A 21,965-nucleotide genomic window follows, 5' to 3' on the forward strand; every position below is an offset into this window, starting at 1 on the left:
TTAAGGGCTTTGCATATTTAGTCATAAAGACTTTGCTGAAATTTTCGGTACTACTATACGTTTTTTATAAATGTAATCACGTTCCTTATATTATCAGAGTTGACAGTTTCGGGTATCATAAGTTATATAATTTGAATATGAAATGATTATAATTGAAAAAAGTACTTGAGATATAAAATGGGTGTACGATAATCTCATTAATTAATTTAATAATTTAATTTATTAATTTAATTTTAATATCAATATATAACAATAATTTAACAATTTTCTAAATCAAATTTTACTATAAAGGGAGTAATTGATTTTTTATACAATAATAAACGTGATATTTGATTTCCAGTCAATTTCAAATGTTACATTCGCATGTAATTGGAGTTTGTGATTTTATAAAATATATTTATTTCTAATTAGTAAAACCCTATTTTTTTTACATTGATTAAAAATAAAGCAAATAATTTTCAATTATTTCCAAATGACGGACGTTTTAATGATTCACATACACTGGAAATTCTTTCTCATGCTTTTCCCATCAATTACGTTTATATTTTGCATCGTATTCTCGCGCAAACTAATAAAATACAACTGACTTGACACTGTTTTCTATAATTGGCAATTTTGATGTTACAAAGCTACATTTGTAAAAACAAGAAGTAATTGCACCATTAGTTCAACGTTTTTGCAATACAAAGGTCGCTCGTCAAAATGCATTCTTTTATTATGATTTTCGTTTAGACGATGCTATTTATTTTTATGAGTTGTCTTCAAATATAAATAGAATGATATTTATCCATTTTATCTTTGGAATATTGAAAACAAATGTATAATAACTATGTACTCATTTAATTAAGAAATTGTCTGAGCGTTAGTATTGAATTATGAAAATTGAGTAACATCAATTTGAGTTTGTGAACCATCAAAACTTCCACGGATATAGTTGGTACAATATTAATTCACTTACATCACAGTCGTCTTCGTCCCATCGGAACCGGCAATTAAAGCGGCCGTTACACTTGAGATCGATGGAAATGCAGGTGGCATCCTCGCAGTTGAACTCATCTGCTGCACATTCGGAATCTGGAAAAGACATGGTAATACTCGTATGTGTGTGTATTCATCCTTATAACGAGATCCTGAGGGAGTGCGTGAGGATGCGGATAATGGGCTGAAAGGCTTCCTTCCACTTCCTATTACGTGAGGTGTGTGCGATTAAGATCTATTTTCGCGTGCAAACACTGCGTGCTGCGAAACTAATTTGCAACTGCCGTAAACTTATCGCAGTCTCGAAAATTTACATTCGCAAGGATTTTCAGGGATTGCGCGAAACGAGCGGATGGAATGGCTTGTTGCAGGTTCTGGAATTTCGGAAGGCTTCAGTCTCGCATTTCAAAGTGTACTCACTGGATTTATCGTTCTCTCGGTATGCCGTGAAAAGGGCCTCGAACGTGGATTTGGCGCTGGCCCTTGGCTCTGCGAAGAACCTAATGAACATTATGTTATTTTTAGAGCTGACTGTGTCCGCGATGGATCCGCAGAAGTTCTTGTCCCTGGATGGTATATCTGTCCTATCCGAGAAGACGTCCACGAAGTTGCTGTCGCAGTCATTAGGTCTTGCCAATGAGAACAACTTGAAGGACAACTGGATCTGAAACAATACAAAAAAAAAACATTTCAAATTGGTTTCTTTTCTATATACAGTGGAACCTCGCTTAACGAGCGACATTTCACATAAAGAGTGACGAAGAGAAGTACCGGATTGCGCTGCATCATTTTTAAAACTTGTGCACACATATTGTGTGCATTTTTGAATATGTTTCACTATACGAGTAAAAATTATTTTGGAACGGATTAAACGAGGTTCCACTGTATTTGATCCTAGACCCGTCAAATACAGTGGAACCTGTATTGAAATTCCGACAATTAAATTCTCGACATATGAAAATCTCAAACATTTTAGCGGATTTTGGCAATCTTTATTCAACTTTTCCATATTTATTTCTATAATTTGATTATATTCTAGAAATAAAAAATCGAACGTAATTGTACGTTGGTATATATCATAAGGTATACAGTTATGAATTGAGAACAATTCCTTCGCCATTAAATATCCACGCGCACAAATTTTAACACTGTCTCTTTGTGACCGAATTGTGTCACAAATATCATCATTTTTACAAATCTTAAATTAACTAAATAGTTTTCATTTAGCATAGGTGTAAAAAACGCTTTCGATAGAACACAGGTTTTACTCTAAACAAAGAATATCGGTGTTCGTTTTTTTATTTCCGTAGAAAATAATAACGGTCATTTTTAAATTCATTTGTTTTGCGTCTATATTATAAAGGGTGTCCCAAAATTAACACAAGATTTGAATTTGCCGTTAGTTAAAATGGGGCGTTACACGATAGAACAAAGTATTTCGAAAATTTCATACAAAATATGGTCGGAATAGTGTTTTAACTTCGTCAAATGTTGAAAAATTCAGAGAGACGTTAAACCATGCATTACAGGAGGAAATTTAACGCTGAATCAATGAAATTTAGCCACATTTATGCAAAATTTTGATAAAAGAGTGCATATGTGTCAGCAAAGCTGTGGAGGCCATTTTCCTGATGTGTTATTCCATAAATAATCCTATCCTATGTATTTTCAATACAAAAATCACAATCTGAAAACTAAAAACTGTGTTTTCTATTTAATTCAAATCTTTCGTTAATTTTGGGACACCCTTTATAATAAAAGATAGTGTCGGGATTTTCAGAGTCGGGATTAAACACTGTCGGGATTATGGTTGTCGTGATTTTGATGTGAACCGATATTTGGCACTGTAAATATCAGCGCATTTAGTCAAATATTGTATACTAAAATGTATATATAATAAACACTTAAAACTTTTCAAGGTTTTTTTTTTAATTTCCATAATACAACACTTGTGACAACTGTGAACTTGTATAATAAAAAAAAATGACTATAGGCCTACTTAATTACTAGTCATATATTAGATGCAAGTCAAGGTAAACTTATTTTATTTAATTTCTGACTGTATAATTAGGATTTGCTTTATTAACATCGAATACTTTGACTAGGCTTATGAAATATGTTGTTAAACTGTAGCCCTTTTCCCGTAGCCAAATTAATTGCCTCCCAAACTTCGTTACATTTGGGTATACATTAATAATACTCGGACAATTTTCCTTTCAAAATAATTGATTGTGTTTTCTTCTCTTATTAAAAACAACACAAAAAAGTGTTTACTGTTCTCGACTCTCTTAATTACATTTCTAATTAATTATATTTTTTAATATTCAGTAAAATTTCCTATTAATAATATTCAAATTAATTGATGTCTTTTTTTGTTATAAGTAGTGCATCTTGGAATATGACGAAATTGAATGTTTATCTATCTGCTCGATCGATACAACATATGTATCGACCTTTTGCACTCCAAATATTTACAGAGGACCGTTTATGAAATCAGCCGAATAGAATAGAAAACAATGGACTTCATTCTGTCCAGGTCAAACTCACAAAATACTAGCCGAGCACGAATGAAAACAAGATAATTAAATTGAGATAGAAAAAACAAGTGTTTTCACGAACCCTGCTGTTTGTCTTACTCTTGAAGAAGTTTCACTTGATAAAACATTAGAGTCCAATTGGAAGTGAACATTTGGAATTTATAAAATTCTAGAATATAAACTAGTTGTTACTCTAACGTTATAGTAATTAATTCAAAATATGTTACTAAATATTTGCTTTTTAATTCATTCAGATTTAGATTTATGTTTTTACTGCAATTTGAGCGGGAAAATACGTTTTAATTCTATAAAACGTTAGAATTAATGCAATGCTTTTTAAACGATTTGCTGTAATTATTTTCAAATCAACTATGGATAAAATTCTTGAAAAATTAATTGTTGTGGTCAACAATTATTATTATAATGGTTGGACACATCCGCGGCGACTCTTGATCGCATTATTATATAAACATATACATCAGCATAAAGGAAAATCTACAGTTCGAGACACTTTAATATAAACAAAGGGGATCAGGCGTAAACATTCCCTTCGATACTCCTATAACTTTACTCCGAATTCAAGTCCTTATTATAAACACATAATGATCGTTACACGTACAATCGTAATCGATCATCTTTTTATATAAACAAATACATTAGATTTTGTTCCGGTCTAATAATAAACAAAACCACCAAGGCCGGATCCCGTGCGAACACTTAATCATCAATATATACAAAGCCCTACTACCAATCACAACTCCCACCCCGTAATAATAAGAATTAACTTTGTAAGTAGAATAAGTATTTAGAAGGAGTCTCAGCATCGAAGTAAGTACATTATCTTGGAAAGGGACCCCAAGAATACAAATTATTATAATAAACTTGTTTTAAACCAATTGAATTATTTAATTCCTACAACTGAGACTCCACAACGACAACACCAGACAATATTCCACTGTGTCCAGAATTCCATCCCTGGGACACGACATAATATTAGTTCATAACATTTATAAGTTATCATATTAAAAACCAATACACTGTCGCGGCCGACCAATTTATAATCATTTATTGTATATTTGTTAGGTCTACTTGTTACAAACGAATACTTGTACGTGATTATTTAGAATAACTTGTGGAATATTCTGAAAGACGGTTACACATTAAATAGTATATTTGCGTCTATTGTATCACCACTTAACCCCTAAATATTTAGGTATTGTCATAAAACTTAGATGAACGATTGTATTTTCAACAAGCTCAAAACTGATTTCCTTAACTTCCACGTAGCCCCTTTTCGAAATGAACACATTTTTTTATTATATAATTTAGTCATAGCTAGAGGGTCCAACGAAGAGATTAGTCTTAGTTGGAGGGCCGAAGGAGGATACTAACTTAAGAGGAGAATGTAACTCTTAGTTAATAATCCCTGAGATCAACTATTGTATAGTTGACTTCTTAATATTATTCGAAATGTATTTGATATAATATTATATATATATAGGAGAATTTTAACTGTACAAAATTTATTTAGAAATACGGATAATGTAAACCATCATAATTTTGTTCAGGAACGTATAATAATAAGTAAATGCGATTTACATTGAATGCAAATTTTTGACGTTATTAAAATAAATCTGTTCAAATTTATTCTTTGTATTTCATTGTATAGAGCTGAATACGAGTCGTAATAGGGAAATGCTTTGAGCAAAAAGTAACCATTAAAAATGTACGTTGATCTGTCGTGACATCTTATAAACAATACGATATTTATATTGTATTTTAAAATTCCCGCAATTATTTTTGTATTTCAAAAGATGATTTTATATAATATTCATTTGAAATTAAATGTGGATGAGCCGGGTTTTCTATTATACTTTCATTTAGTATACTATAAGCGATTTTTGATATTGTTTTTTTTTTATTAGAGATTTAATTCAATATTTTCAAGCAGATTTTGGATAATAGTATTATGTATTTAATATAAACAGGAGAGGGTTTTCAATTAGTAGATTGCTGTATGTTTGGGATTGACCAAGCGAAATGCGTATCCTGTTTGCTCTTTAACGCTTCTAATAATAAGCAGAGATTATGTATGCGGATTATTAACGGTAGCGTAATTTGTTAATTGAAAGGGCGCGCTTTATTTGGATTGGGTTCTGCCATGTGGAATGAATGCCGCCAAACAAGAGTGGATCCGCTTCCGTTGGTCAAACGATTTTTAACTTCTTTACTCTCTTTCTCGACGTTTTAGGTAAACACTCGTATCAAATAGAACTGTAAAACTCACCCTCCATCCTTCCTTGACGGTGATCACCCAAATGCAGTCAATCGGAAGTTTATACCTCTCGTTGAATGCCAATGTCTCGTTGCTTATGTCGGACTTTTTTGGGAATCCTTCGTCTCCACCAACTGGAATGATGCAAGGTCTTACCTCAGGCGGAGTTGATGCTGCAAACACATCATATATTTATATGTTATATATTACGATTAAATCAAACATAAAAATTTAAATTTAGTCTGTAAACACATCTAAAATAATTAATGTCATATTTATATTTAATGCAATTAAATATGGCTTTAATTTAAACCGACAGTAAACATTCGCAGTTTGCAGAATAGAGTTTTATGTCAGGGAGGATAGGAAATGTAAAAATAGTTTATAAAAAAAAGAAGAGGAAAACATAGAACGAACGTTAAACGAAATTTACTTTACAAAGCGACACAGGAGATAAACAACGTGAAAACGGCGTGGAAGCAAATTTATCTGGTCGAGACGTTACAATTTTGTATTTGCCGGACATTCATAAAGTTGGAAACTGTACATGACCAGAAAGTTTTTATTGATACAACGGTTTGAAACAATAACTATTTCAATGTTTACATGCATGCAATGTTTCATTTGTTAGATAAAACGGATCAACAATATTTCAGAACTCACAAAATTGATTTTTTTTATATATAACTAATCAATATATTCTGTTCATGCTTTAATTATATAATATATTATTTTAAATAATAGCGAATGTACGTTTGATTGGACGAGAAAATGTGTTATAGGAAAAATAAATCAAAACATCTTACTCTGACTTAAACACAAGTGAAATACAATATGTATTATCTATGCAATCTCTGACAGAAATTACTGTACATTCGCACGAATATTTGTGTGTTAGTTCGAATAAAGTATTATAAATATTAATATACGCAATATATTCATGATGATTGGACATGAAATAGGAACTAATTCAAAGTTGTTAAATACTTTGAAAATGTGCAAAAAACTTGCTTGTCTCTATAACACGCATGGGTTAAGTTAACTGCGTCTCCCATTGATAATTGGTGTGGCTTTTTAATATATAAAAATATATTAAAGTGGCTTTATAATATATGAAAAACCGGAATGCGGCTCTCATTGACTTCATCTCATGTCTTCGTATTTCTGCTCTAGACAATATATGTTTAATATTTTTATAAAAATAGTAAAAACAATCATATATTACATAATTCGTGACTGACAACAATGTATTATTTATCTATAAAATTATGAAAAGTTGTTGTTACACAACTTGCATATGCAAATAAGTGTATATAAATAAACAAACTTCTAAAATAAAATAACAGGAAAATTTCTTATAATCTAATGCATTTATAATCTATATAATATGTCTAGTAAAATACAAAAATTAGGGCAGAAAGACTTATGGTCAATAGCTCTTTGTATCAGTTGACTTTTTTTTTAATTATATATATTTTTGCTTACATATTTTATTTATATTTCTAAATGAAAATAATAGTCTTGATTTTTGAATTTTTATATGCATTAATAAAACTAACGCCAAGGAATCTAGTGAAGACAGTACATTAAGGAGAAGAGTTATATGAAAAACGTGCAATACCTACAAAATTATCCCGCACGTCCGAAAAATGTAATGTATACACTTGTACCCGTTTTCGTATTCTGCTCTTTTATTAGACTATATCAATCATTTTGGACTTGTTTTTCTGCTGAGACGAAAAAATAATCTTATATATCTTTTCAGAAGTGCAATTAACCTACATCCAAAATTGCCACTGCTTCAGAATATATTTTATTTGTTTCATTGAAAATACATTTTCGACAGATTAATTTTCTTGTAATATTATTTTTTAGCTAATATAGCTGTTTTTTCCTGAATTTTTATTACAATAACATAAAAAGGCGCAGTTATTTTTACAGTGAGAAATATCAATTTTGAACTAACTTATTTTGCAGATTCTAATATTGCTTCGAAGTAGTCTCATGTATTTTATTTAATGGAAAACAGATTGTTTTAGATTGCTACAGTCCTCCGACATGTACTAAAACGGAGGACTGTATAAATATGCAAATAAACACATTCATTTGTGATGTCCACACGTATAAAGCATACGCATATGCTTTGATTTTGGGGGGAAATCCACTAATTGGGACACAAGAGTAGGATAGCAGGAACAGTTTGGAGACTGTGCCTTCTTGTCACTTCTTGACAGCTGCCAATAAAAGAGACTATTTGCTATTAATTATTAATTAACAAAAATATCTTCGAGGGCAAACTTTATTATAACAGAATTAAGCAGTTTTAGTTGCAAAATTTTGTTTATTTTAGTGGTTTTATTCGGGGATTAAACATTAATATGTGCATAATTCTGCATGGATAAGCTTTATACAAAACTTTTAGCGCCGTAAATAACTGAGAGGTTACGATAAAATTATAATTAGGGAGATGAATATGCCAGGAAATATCTTACATTTATGGTTGTGCTGCTGCAGGAGCTCACTTCTAAATCTCTTAAGCTCTTCACTGCAAGCGAGTGCATATGCATATTAGATAAGCATTGGACGTTGAAAAATTTATATTTTCTTCCAGACGAGACATCCAGAATTATTTATTTTACGGATGATTTGATGTTTTAGTATTTATATTTTTGTAATGATTTAGTAAATTAGTAAACAAATTATTTAAATTCTAGCCATGTAATATATTTTAATTATCTTTTGAAACATAAGAATGCAATGAAAATTGCGAGAAAAAAACTATAAAAAGCTGTATGTACTTGAAAAATTCGAGGAATCTTCATTGTTATTATAAGAATTCTAGGCCAAAACGATACATTTTATTATTCCAAAGGAAAATATATAACCTTAATAGCGACATTATAATGTCTCATAATATAACATACAAATATTCACTTAATTAAAAACTCAATATACTACAAATTTATTTTACAATTTCTATGGGATTTTCTTTAGTTTCGACCGTAGTTATTATATTTACTGTAGTTATTCATTTAAAAACGTTAAAATCCGTGTATTTGCTTACAGAAGCGGTAAAATAAGAGGCCATAAAAACAGTTGAATAAATAAATTTGCAAATGTATCTGTTTTATGGGTCTGACATGGCCTATTTTTTCAATTTCCAAACATAATTACTCGTAAATTTTGTATTTCATCCCGACGGATCAATGCGTTGGCACGTCAGATTGCAATCTCTGCGCGACAATAAATTGTAAAATGTGTATCAGCCATCCTCGCCGCAGATAACGATGAAACATTGCAGGGCTTCATAGCAACATCCTTTCACGTATTTTATATGCATCCTATTCAACCAGAGCTATTTTTACCCACCACTGTTTTCACTAAACGAAATGCTTCATTGTATGTAAGATTTCACCATCTGACGGGAAATAAAATTCGTTATCCCCGGCTGCATTTTATGATGGATCGGAGTGTTCCACAGGCGAATGTGGTTCATCTGTTAAATAGCAGAGCATATAGAGCGCAGCGTGTATTGTGATTTCACTCGTTTTAATTCTGAACGGGTCCAACCTACTGCGAAATGTTTGTTTCCCGTGTTTCGCCATCACAATGGGTGGCCTGTTTATTTTTGGGTGGACGCGCCGGGTTCTGGGGCGTCGCGACGCGTCGATGATCCCGTCGGCGTCGGTTTATTATGACGGTTGGAAATGCGCGTTGCGTGTCGCCGAGATTTATCGGTTTGCGACTGGTATTACTCGGATGCCAGCGTACATTAAATATGAATGATATGTGATATCTACATGTGATATACAACTAGTTTGTCCACTTTGTGATATTCGAGCTCAGTCGACAGTTATTCCAAGAAGTTTATTCTGGACATACATTTTATATGATTTACAACGTTTCGTATTCTATATTTTTCAAAGTGAATATTTAAATTAATCATTCAAATAATTGAACAAATTCAAATAGGCAAAATGTAGAAATTGTATAACATTTGCAAGAGAAGTTATTAATATTAATTTTAATACAATAATATTTATTCCAATATAAATAAATATGTTAGGAATTATCAACATTGTGTATAGATTTCGTCTATGGAAATTTATTGATGTATTAAGTTTAAGCAAACTGTTGTACTTGAAATACAAGAAATCAGAGAGTCGAACCGGAACCGAACCGAAAACCGTAAACGAAATTAACAGGATTTTTAATAGAACCGTTAAACCAAAATTGATATTTGACTGTATTCTAAATTTTAACTATAACGAATTTAAATTGCTTTTTTTTTTCGATTTTAATTTCAATCGGAACTGAAGCGGAACCGAAATTTTTAGACGAACCGAAACCGAATCAGGAACGATAAACATTTACTTGGAACGTAACCGTAAACCGGAACGAAATTAATGTCGGTTCCACTCTCTGCAAGAAATATATAATGGATGAAAATATGGATGCGATTTGGTTCAAAAGTAATAATATAAATAGAGAACTACGATTTGTCACTTACATGATGTAGGTCTGGGTACGAATTCGTAGACGGCTTTGAATCCTCTGTACTCGATGTTCTCGTCTGACCGGAAATGAATCCAGAGATGACGGTCTGAGGACGTGAGCATCGGCGGAAAATCGAAACCGCAAAAGGGTTGCATCATCAGATTGTTGTAGCCGTGAGCGCCATCCCGAACCTCCAGGTAATCGTTCCTGCAATCCTGACTGGGCTCCAGTTCGAACCAATCCCGAAAATCCAGTTTTATCAGGTGGCCCTCGGGAGCTGCAACAAGCAAAAAAAAACATTGCATTGATGAAGAGATGTTGGCGAGACGGTGTCTTGGTCAATATTTTTGAAGAGATGGCTCGTCTTGCATGGACTGAAGTTTTCAATAAGAGTATAAATGCAGGGTAGAGCGATGGTAGAGCATATATCATGTTGAGCTCGGTGATGTATCATCGCGCTTTATGCTCGCCAAAAAACTTTCCGCTGAACACGTCTCGTTACGTAGTTATTTGTAAACACGTCCCACATTTTCTTTTCAACTCACATTTTTTTTGGCTCCCTCTATAGTTTGTACTTCACATGATTTACATGGATACTTTCTTATAACTTCTACATATCAATCAAAATGTATCACTCAACTGTAGATTTAAAGAGATTATAATTAAGGAAAATATTTACAATTTTACATAATTATTATAATGCAAATGTAATTAGAGAAAATGATTGTCTAGATTAGGAACCCAAACGTTATTAAAAGTGAACCCTCGAAATTTCAATAGATTTCAAACTCGAACAAAAACTTGAAAAATGAACACAAAATTTAGCTCTGTTTAAATTTAAAAAAAAAAACATGCGGATTTATCTGAGCTAGTGGATTCCAAATAATAATAATAATATTTCTTTATTGGATTGACTATTATCGATTATATTTGTATATGTACTATTATAAATGGAACAATTTAATTGGTATTATAACTAATTACCAATAAGATCTTTTAAAAGACACTTAAAATGTTATATATTGAGATAATTGGGTGCTCGAACATGAAAAAATATAGCAAAGTTAAACAAACGTATTGTATTCGAAGTTTCACTGTAATTGAAAATGTTGTTTACGTTTGAATTAGAATCAATGTTTAAAGCTTTAAAGATAAATAAAATCCCCGACTAATGATCCATACAATCGTTACAAAGTATAAATGGTGCTTTACGTTTCCGTGCTTATAGAATGTGCTATTAGGTACAAATGTTTTGTTTGATTTGTGCCTAGGTTATTGTAAAACGTGGAAATCTGCAGATCGTTAAATGTTAATCTCGAGTGCCAAGTGAGGATCAACGCTATTTGTATAACGCCAGTTTTCACAAAAGCAAAAGGGAAATAATGAAAGTCAAGTATCATAGTAAAAAGAAAATAAGTATAAGTATATGAATAAATTATTTTATTTACATATTTATTTAATGAGAACTGGTTTTAAGTTACCATTACACTGGTTACCTATTAGCTGGTAATTTGTACTTCTTCCTTTGTATATACAAAGAGCTATTCAGATTGTGGAGAAATGGTGGATGCACCAGCTGAGTTTATTTTAAATATAAAAATTGTTGTATTTGTTGCATTTTTATTAAACACCTACGAATTAGTTGCAGTTACAAAGATAAGAAACACCTATGTGAACACCTGTGTATGAACCTGCTTGTAAAGCAGCAGTTAGTCTATTTCATAAACTACATATAAAATCGATTATCGTTTCATTATCTTTGTACAAAGTTGCTGGCAATTTAAAGTCGCTGAGATTATAATAAATGGGAATCTCTTTGCTCCGCTTTACGTGCATTTCTCTCATCACCCCCTAATTAGACTCGATTACTTTATATTGCGCATTAAATAAGATTTATTTCTTCAGACATTGTTCACTTTATAATCTTAATATCTAGATTTTTCCGACTCTCGACAATGTAATTAGTTTTAAAATGTAATCTATTCTTTCAAAATTTGGGAAACCAAAATTGAAATATTGATGATATTTTATGAACGTATTTGCTATAGACGGATTATTTTGACCAAAAATACACTTTACAATAAAATAAGTACCTTTTGCCGCGACTGCTTTCCTCTTATTGAAAAGTGCACTTGAAAATACTGCAATAGGTAGAATGCCAATGAAAATTTATTATGTCCTTATAAATTGTAACAAAATACGTAATACTATTATTATAAATTCACGTTAATTTATAAAGTTGAGGACTACATTTATTACATGAATACTATGAATATTCTGTCATTGCTAATTACTATCATTTATTAATATAATATCTCTTTACATTTGTGTAAAAGAAGTCTACAAGTTTTATTATTCACGATTAGTATTAAATATTTACGGTTTACATACATTTTACATTGACCTTGAGCATTGTACCGAAACTAGAGCTTGCACAAGCGAAATTTATGGCGCTACCCTCTTTCCATTTACCAAATTACTGAGCTCCCCCTCTTTGCATCAAGAAAATTGCTTTTAATAACTTATAATTAGGTAGTCTGTATGTAAATTTTTAAAATAAAAACTTGAGCAATTCAAAACGTTTTGTTTAAGTATACAAGAAAATAATATGAAAATGCAAACTAATGAATATTAATATTAAATCTAAATTTTGAAATTTACCGTAAATAAATTTGAGAAACTGAAATACCGAATAATCGAAGATGAAATAAATTATAATCAAATAAGATTTAAGCTGCATTAGGACTTAATTAACTTAATCAATTGTTTCATGTTTTAAGTGTATTCAAGTTCAAAGTTCATTTAAAATGAATGGAGACTGGTGTAACTAAATTAAGTTGTCACTTGGAATGACATGGGTCGACAGCAAAAATGGGTGTTGATTAGAATAAGTTAAGGAATGGACACGTCCCAGTATTAAACAAATGGCCTTCAAGTTAGTCTGCACGACAAAAAAAAATCAATTATTCTATTTCTTTTGTGGTTCAAAAGACCGTGGGTATGAAGGTATGCGAATGTATGCAAGCAAAAAAAAAGGGTGAGTTAAGATGAAGATCGAGGTCTGGTAAGTGGAATGAGAGCAACCCGTCAACTGGTTTCCATTCAAATTGAAAGCTTTCTTTAGTTTCATAGAAGATTTATGAACGTCGCTTCTTGGATGTAGCAATTTACCGCAAAATGATAAATCGCTTGTCAAACAAATGTTTTCTCATTGTACCTTTTATCCCATTTATACCGAAAGTATACACGGACAATTAAATTGATTACTTCTCAGTCGGCCTTTATGTATACGCAAACATATCAGATTAATTAATTCCATGGTAATTATAAACACATTTTAATTGCGAAGTCAGCGACTCGCAAAAAGGTTTTCTTTCAACAAGAAACCATTAAATAATTCTGTATAATATTACAAGATATTAACCTTCATTAACGTCATATTTCTAACTATAATTAAATTTATAATTAAAAATAATAATTTATGATTTCTGTATATTAATGAAATTTATTTTTTTTTAATTTTAATTTCTTAATATAAGAAATACATAAATACTTTACAGAAGTAAATAACTTTAACAAACAATTATATTTAAAATAAATGCGTAGATAAGAACCAACTACGTTAACACCTGTGATTTTTTATTGAACACATGCATGAACACCTGCAAGTACAGTGAAACCTCGCTTAACGAGTTTAATCCATTCCAAAATTTCCGGATTTTTTACTCGTATAGTGAAACATATTCAAAAATACACATAATACACAAGTTCTAAAAATGATGTAACAGGCGAGCAATCCTGTATTTCTCTTCTCACTCGTTATGCGAAACGTTATTCGTTAAGCGAAATTCTCGTTATTCGAGGTGCTCGTTAAGCGAGGTTTTACTGTATCTCATAAAATATTAACTTCAATAATAAAAATGTCTGTATATTAATAAAATTTATATTTATATTCGACAAAAGTCGAAAAAATGTAAAAAGATGTTTTAATGTAATTAAAAAATGTCCAATGTTTACAAATAAAAAAATAAACTTGCGCACGTAATATACATCATGTTTTCAGCAATGCTTCATAAAGCAAAATAAAAGATTAATCTATCTGCGCTTCTGAAAATATTTACCAAAAATGAAATAAAAACAAATAACGATATATCGTTGAAATACCGACGAAAAAAAATCCTCTTTCACGGAAGAGGAATGAAAAAGAAAAATAAATATAAATAGGTCATATACGTGTGTATCTCAAAATAATAAATTTTCACCCTAATGCTTTCGCCCCACCGGTTTTCGCCGTCATTTTGGACAGGCGTTTATATATATACTTTTTTCCACCCTCGTCCGCTATCAGTCCCTACAATTAAAGGGCGTTAATGAAGCCTCGAAACAAAAATAACAACGGATTCTGTACCATTTTTTTTCTGCGTTTCGTTATTGCTTACGCACCATTAGGACCAGTTGAGACATTTTGCATAAACGGCAAAATGGGATGATGTAAAAAGTGAGAATAAAAAGGAGAAATGAATTACTGAAAAATGAACAGGAAGGCCGCGCCTCCATAAGCAAAACCGTCGAGCAAATGTTGCATTAACGACTGGAAATGACTGCTAAATCATGGGGTCCGACCCAATGGAATTATATTAAAATAACGTGGAAATCGTATTTCACAAGATCTGCAGTCCGCATCTTTCTAACATTTCATTATATAAAGTTACTTTAATTAATATCATTCCATTTGATTAAAGTCTACATTTTTAAAGTGGAAAATTATAGAAATCATATATTAGTGATTTTTTCAGAAATTATAGCAGATTGAATATAACCAAATGATACATATTAAAGTTGGATGAATAGGAAATTTGGCTGCAATACGTGTTCAAAGATGAAATAATTATAAATTAACGATCGAAAAAATAGTGTTTTCACATTTCAGTGATTTTATTAGAAACTATAGTAGATATATTGTGGTATTGTCTACAAAAGATGCATATTAAAGTTGGATGTATGGGAAATGTTAGAAGTACTGAAAAATTGCTGTGATTGTATCCGTTTGGCTGTATTTTAACTGTATATTAACAATAGAGGTTACTTTACTATTATTATAATTATTAATTACCTAAACCTAAATTAAATTACAATAACTGTCAAATATTTTGTTTGATTAGTGAATTTAATTAAAGGTAAACATAATTAATAAATTTAATCGAATCTATATCTCAACGTATAAAAATATTCAATATTCATCATTAGCATTTGAATGATAATTAATTTGTTGCATTATTTTAATCGGATATTATATCAACTGAAAATTAACGTTATTCATGTAAATTAGCCTTCATTAAAATGTAAATAATCTCTACATCCATTAACAATATTTATTTATCATTAAATCATTAAATATTGTAACATCTAGCAGCGAATAAATAAAAATATTGAGTAACAATAAATCATTTTCGGGTGCAAACATGATGAATTAAATTTACATTTCAATTAGTAAATTGTGCTAGATTTAGTTTAGAATGTCCACATGGTTTGATCGTTTACAAATTAGTTTCGAATTTGGTAAATTATCATAATTTGCAATCGATTTACAGAATTAGAATTTCTATAACTATTGCTATTATCAAACATCAGTTATTATTTATTATATAGATTTTTTTCAGTTACGCAATATTTGTCATTATTTATTTAATTTTCTGGTTATTGCAGTAAATGTTTTTATTATTAAAATATAGAATTTGATGAGTTTAATCCATTTGATTTGGTGCAGGAAATAGATAAATATATTTCCTCATGAAAATGTAATATATTCACATGCATTTCTATTTTATAATACGTTTTTATCATAAAATACGTCTTTGCTTTCATTTGATCTATAGCGCAGAACCGAAATTAGAAATCTAAATTCAAAAGAAAGCTAACAGTAATAACATTAATAACTTATTGTTTACATGTGTATACATGCTATGTATTAACGAGTCTATATCGAAAGCCAGAGAACCGAAATCCCGTCAATCGAAATCCCGACGTTTGAAATCCCGAATGTATCAAAATCCTGACAACCATAATCCCGACTATAATGAAAATTTCTACAATAACATTTTCAAATTATTTCGAAGCGTAATCACCATGTGCTAACTAAATTTTTATTATTAATAAGAATAAATTATTAATTGTTGTTATTAATTATTAATAACAATTTAAAAGTGATTACGCTTCGGAATAATTTAAAAATGTTATTGTAGACATTTTCGATATAGTCGAGATTTTCATACAGTCGGGATTATGTTTGTCGGGATTTTAATATAGTCGGGATTTTGATATATTCAGGATTAAGGTTGTCGGGGGTTCGATACAATCGGGATTTCGAACGTCGGGAATTTGATTAACGGAATTTGGGTTGTCGGGCTTTCAATTGTATTAACACAATTGTTCCTGGATAATGCTATTCAGGCATCAGATTTTAATAAACGAAATATTCTTTTTATGATTTTTTTTTACCAATATTATTTAACCTAGTATTCAGCATTCAGAAATATCAGAACAAAATATGTGTGAGTGGATGAATGAAATATGAACGGATTTTAGCAAAATCGTTAATACCCATTATTCGACTGCATACGTTTGCACGATTGCACTTGCAATTCCTCCACTTTTTTTTTAATTTATTTCATTAGCGTTTAGCATCTCTCAGGTTATTTAACAGTTTGCCCAGTTCTTTCTTTTCATTGTGACAATGGGTCGATTGTGTTATTCTTCGGGAATTTACTTGATTGAACCAGAGAAAAAAAATGGAGATAGAATATTGAAGCTGAAATCGGTAAAGTGTATAATTAAAGATACTCGGCAGACATAAAACGTAAGGGCAATCCTATTTTCTCGCTGGTTCCACCGTGTTTGATTGTGTTTTTATGAGGAAAATAAATAAATCGGATTGTATCCTTTTGTGGGTCGTGAAGAAATGCGCGAAAGGGGAGTAGTAATGAAACTTTATGCAGACGTGAGTGTATGCTTTTCTATGGGCCACTCACGCAACAAATCTATACGTAGGTTGAACCATAACAAATAGGAATGTTTGTGGAAGGGTGAGCTCTTTGGGAAGTCGAGGATCCCATATCCATCCACTCCCATCTCTCTCTCTCTCTCTCTCTCCACTTTTATATATTTTTTGTGTGTGCGTTCGCCCCGCATCCCTTTTTACGGCCTCGTTCCGTTGTCTCGGGTTAATATAATCCTCTGTAGTGTAGACAGCCGTCACTGCCTCTCCTCAACCTCCGACCGCCCCTATCGTGCGTTAGAAATCAATTTCGCGTGAAATGTTTATGTTTTCATAGTATTATTTAGCAGATTCATCCACCCTCCCAGCAAGCACTACGTTATTAATATGGAAATGTTTTTCGACCTGTGAAATGCAAGTTTATGTTTTCCTACTTTATCCATCAGCAACCCCTTTTTCCATGTTCAATTTTCATACACGCTGCAACGCGTTAACTGTGTACACTCTAATTTAAATTTTATATACAAAAATGTCATGGCAACATAATAAATTGAAATTACATTATAACTCTACACGACTTCCTTTATATCGGAAGAATAATTAAATTTTATCATTTGTACGTACGTTACGCGAACGCAGTCTATAGAACATTCGTTTAACGTACATATTTAGGTTCATGATTATATTATATATTGTGTATAAAGTACAGTGGTGCCTCGCATAACGAACGCCTCGCACAGCGAACGCACCACTGTACATATTAATATTTAGTATTTGACTTATATCCAAGTTTTAGAAACAAAAAATAATAATATCAGAATCTGATTAAATCAACCAAAAAATCGTGAATGAGTTTATTCAGAAATTACTGTTCCATTTTATTGAAATTGTAATTGTTAATGTCTTTCTTTTAGTCCTGAAAAGTTAGTTTAGTTTATTCATCAATATTGACATTATATTTTATGATAACAGTGGATTAGAGGTAATTTTTTTTATCTCGTGTAATTTTATTCACAATCTGTTTATCAATGTGAACATTGAGTAAATTTAAGATCGAGGTTGTCATAAGGTAGGTAATCTTTCTCGGTGGATAGTTACCATTATGATGATTTGATTTTAATTTGTTGGTTGGCTGTCGTCTTCTAGGTTAACTTCTGCGATTCCACTATTTCCTTTCACTGTGAATCTGCTGATATCCTTAACACTGTCCTTGTCCATCGACTTGGGTGAAGGTTCATATCATCAACCTCATTCATTACACTGTCCATCTGTGATGAAAGATGGCCCTATTGCTGCAAGCACCAAGAGGGCTCACAAAGGGCCTAGCTTGACCAGGATTTGAACCGTTTTCGGTATTATCGTGGTAGGGCGACTTTACCATTCCTCTTAGAGGTAAATAAGTCTATTTTTTTAATAATATTTGTTACAAAATATAACTTTTTAGACATTTGCAGCAGTGTAATTTGATTTATTTATACTTATATTATTGTATGCAGGTTACGTTTTGGTGTTTCCATTGTTGCAATAAATATTAATTATAACTTTTTTTTAATATGCAACTTCTTGGTAAATTTACGTTTTTATAATGAAAATCTTGCAAGGATCAATATAAAATTTATAAAAAAAATAATTATATTCTATATCTAGATTATTGTGCATTTGGCATTTAAATGAATATAGTAAACGTATTGTTTTTCTATACAAATCCAAACAGTCTCATATGTAAATTGTTATCGATCGTAAGTAGAGACAACACATGCAAATGTAACATAATACCGGGAGACAGCAACAAAGACAACAAAAGGGAAAGAAATAATTCAAAACGATTTCTCTTGTTCTAAGCCATTTGAATCTTCTTTGGAAAATAGCATGTTGTTAGTAGTTTTTTATCGTCGACTCGAATTTACGATAAAGGAATACCATTTCACATTATCTGTATTACTTTTACTCGAAACAATACCAAATTAATTCTTTGTAAAAATATGATAGCAAATAATGAATAAATTTGTGTAATAATTATAAGATTTATAATTACATTTGTTAGTGAAATATTATTAATAATAAGTTGTAAGTAGTGTTGCTTAATACCCGGGACTCTTGCAAAAATATATAGTCTCGATACCCGGGAATTATCATTCGTGACTCAAGAAATTTCAATATTGACTTTGAATATATTAACCATATTCGATTTTTTTTATCATCTTTATTTAAATATGATTATAATAAGTGTCTGCTTTGACTAATATAATTCGCGTTTGTTGTTGAAACAAATTATGTATAACAAATCTCTACGAAGTTTTATTATCCGCACTTTCTATATAAACCATTATAAAAAGTAACAAGAGACCTCCACGAATCAATACAAGTTATATAAACAACTAGAGTATGGCGTAAACTTCACCGTGTTTGAATGGAAAAAAGTTGTTGTTCAAAATCAGTCATGATATTATTTACTGAATGTTTAATGAAACGACTTTTCTTTTAATTTCCCGAGAATTCCCGGGAATACCTTAAACAGTTGTCTCGTGTCTCGGGATTAAAAACAATATCGAGACTGAGCAACCTTAGTTGTAAGTTAAAAATTAAAAAGTAGGAAACATCTATAATGTGCAATAATAGTATTTCATGTAAGTATCGGCACTGCAATTTTTACTTAATGAATTGGAAATGTTATCGAATTATTGTGAATTGAACGGTAAAGCTGGTCAATTAGGGTTACGATCGGCATTCATGCGTGAGTACGGGACTCGGGTATTGTATATCCTCCATGTGACATTCACACTAAATTCACGTTATCCTGGAATTCGAGCGAGAACGACAGAAATAGAATGAGGAATGAAACAACGTTTATCGCCATCATGACTGAATACACTTAAGCGCCACGCTTTTCAACACCCCTCGATTTATAAAACGAACTCTCGTCTATACAAATATTGCGAATTTTGTGAATGTCAAGATTGGAAAATAAATGTCGCACCTCCACAACGCCCTTCGCCCATTTATTTGGTAGAGGTTACATGTAAAACTTTCTGTTAGCTTAGCGTACAATCACAAAAGCCCGGCGCATCCACAAATATTGTAACACTTTACAATGAAGCAATAGTTTCTCGGATAGAGCGGTTTCGATCAGTCCGGATTAAATATAATACGGCTTGAAAAACGTTACATTTTAATTATTTTCTTTGTTAAATTATAAATTGATTGTCGTACATTATATATATTTTAGTTTTACTATTTGCAAGAGTTTAAAAATAAATAATATATAATTTGTATAGTTGTAGCGGTTGTGTTAAAGTTTACCTGTCGTGATTTAATCGTTATTCCAAACTTCTGTTAACTGAATTGTTTCCAGCGTTGTCCCTTCTACTCGCAGTGCCAATAAATTACAATTCAATAAATACTAAACTAGTATGCATACTGTTTGATATGTGATTAACAAAATAGTTTTCAGTGATGCATCTTCGTGATAGGTTTAGGTCGTTCAAACTTCACTGCAAACTACTAACATCCTAGTAATTGTATGGAACGAAGAGCACTCAGATAATTTGTATTGAAACGTACAAAGATTAAAGTCCATCAAACATAAATACTTATGTGAAATTTCTATTAATAATATTTGTTTTTATGTGCTTTTAAATAAAACTCTGCATATTATATAATATGAGAAAAAAAAATGTATCGTAATTAATAATATATATTTGATGCAACATAAAATGAAGATGGTTTTATTTGCATTTTTATGAATATTTTTGTTGTTGTTATCGTCAAATTGCAGTTCCAGGTTTTTTAATTTAAATAGGTGCAGCAGCCTGGATTTCGATACACCCATCTGTGAACGCATTAATGGGCGATATCGTGTTTCAATATCTACAGTTAATGGCCCAAAGCCAGGACAGGAAACATTAAAACGACGATGGCGATCATGAAAGCATCCGTAGAACACATCGCCTCGCCAAATTCTAATAGTAAATCAATTTCTATGCACGAAACAACTGCAGCAAATCGCTCAGAAACAATACAAATTGCAAAACGAATCAATCGCAAAGAAGGATTTATACGTTGGAAATTGTGTTTAATAGGAAAATTCGACTGATGGTCAATCGTACATCAAATAGAGTTTGCTGAATACGTATTTCCATACGTTTGTAGCAAAGCAGAAACAACAAATTTCTGTGAAATCATTATCAAATGACCCATTAAATCCATATAATTACTGTGTAGCATATTCTGGTTTATTTTAACATCAGCCTTTGAAATGAAATATGATATTGACAAAATTTAAGCGAAATTGTTCCATAAAAACAAATCAATTCAATGGCTCACACCATCGCCCTCAATTACTAATGAATTTCATTTATTTTAGCACGTAGCAACGCGCAATTACTTCGAATTAAAACATTCTGAGGAAGCTCGTAAATTATGTGTGTTTCTGCTTGATGCGGATATCTCTATTATTGACTACAATAAATATTCAAATTTAATGGACTTTATTTATATATGTGGCAGTTAATTATAAACTCATGGTAGCCTGCAAATGATAACATTATTTATAACACATATATCTGCAAATATATAAATGTAGTATAATAAATATATTATGTATGACATACATACTGATTACATACATGTATGTAGTGCACATTCCAAAATCATTTGTAATACTATAGTAATTTACACGCATTTA

The 21,965-nt window shown here is 31.0% G+C and overlaps 1 protein-coding gene across 3 annotated transcripts in view; it reads right to left on the minus strand.

Annotated features, from left to right (window-relative positions):
* Positions 1 to 21,965, minus strand: part of LOC108560537 (neuropilin and tolloid-like protein 2) — a 103,169-nt gene that overhangs the window by 3,348 nt on the left and 77,856 nt on the right. For all 3 annotated transcript variants that reach the window (XM_017918126.1, XM_017918125.1, XM_017918127.1), the window contains exons 4-7: positions 10,301 to 10,564; positions 5,803 to 5,963; positions 1,399 to 1,642; positions 959 to 1,074 (exon numbers count right to left, since the gene is read on the minus strand). In XM_017918126.1, coding sequence (XP_017773615.1) covers positions 959 to 1,074; positions 1,399 to 1,642; positions 5,803 to 5,963; positions 10,301 to 10,564 — 785 coding nt within the window. The remainder of the gene's footprint in view (positions 1 to 958; positions 1,075 to 1,398; positions 1,643 to 5,802; positions 5,964 to 10,300; positions 10,565 to 21,965) is intronic.

The sequence above is a fragment of the Nicrophorus vespilloides genome, unplaced genomic scaffold (genome assembly GCF_001412225.1).
Source record: "Nicrophorus vespilloides isolate i.1.1-1 unplaced genomic scaffold, Nicve_v1.0, whole genome shotgun sequence".
NCBI lineage: Eukaryota > Metazoa > Arthropoda > Insecta > Coleoptera > Silphidae > Nicrophorus > Nicrophorus vespilloides.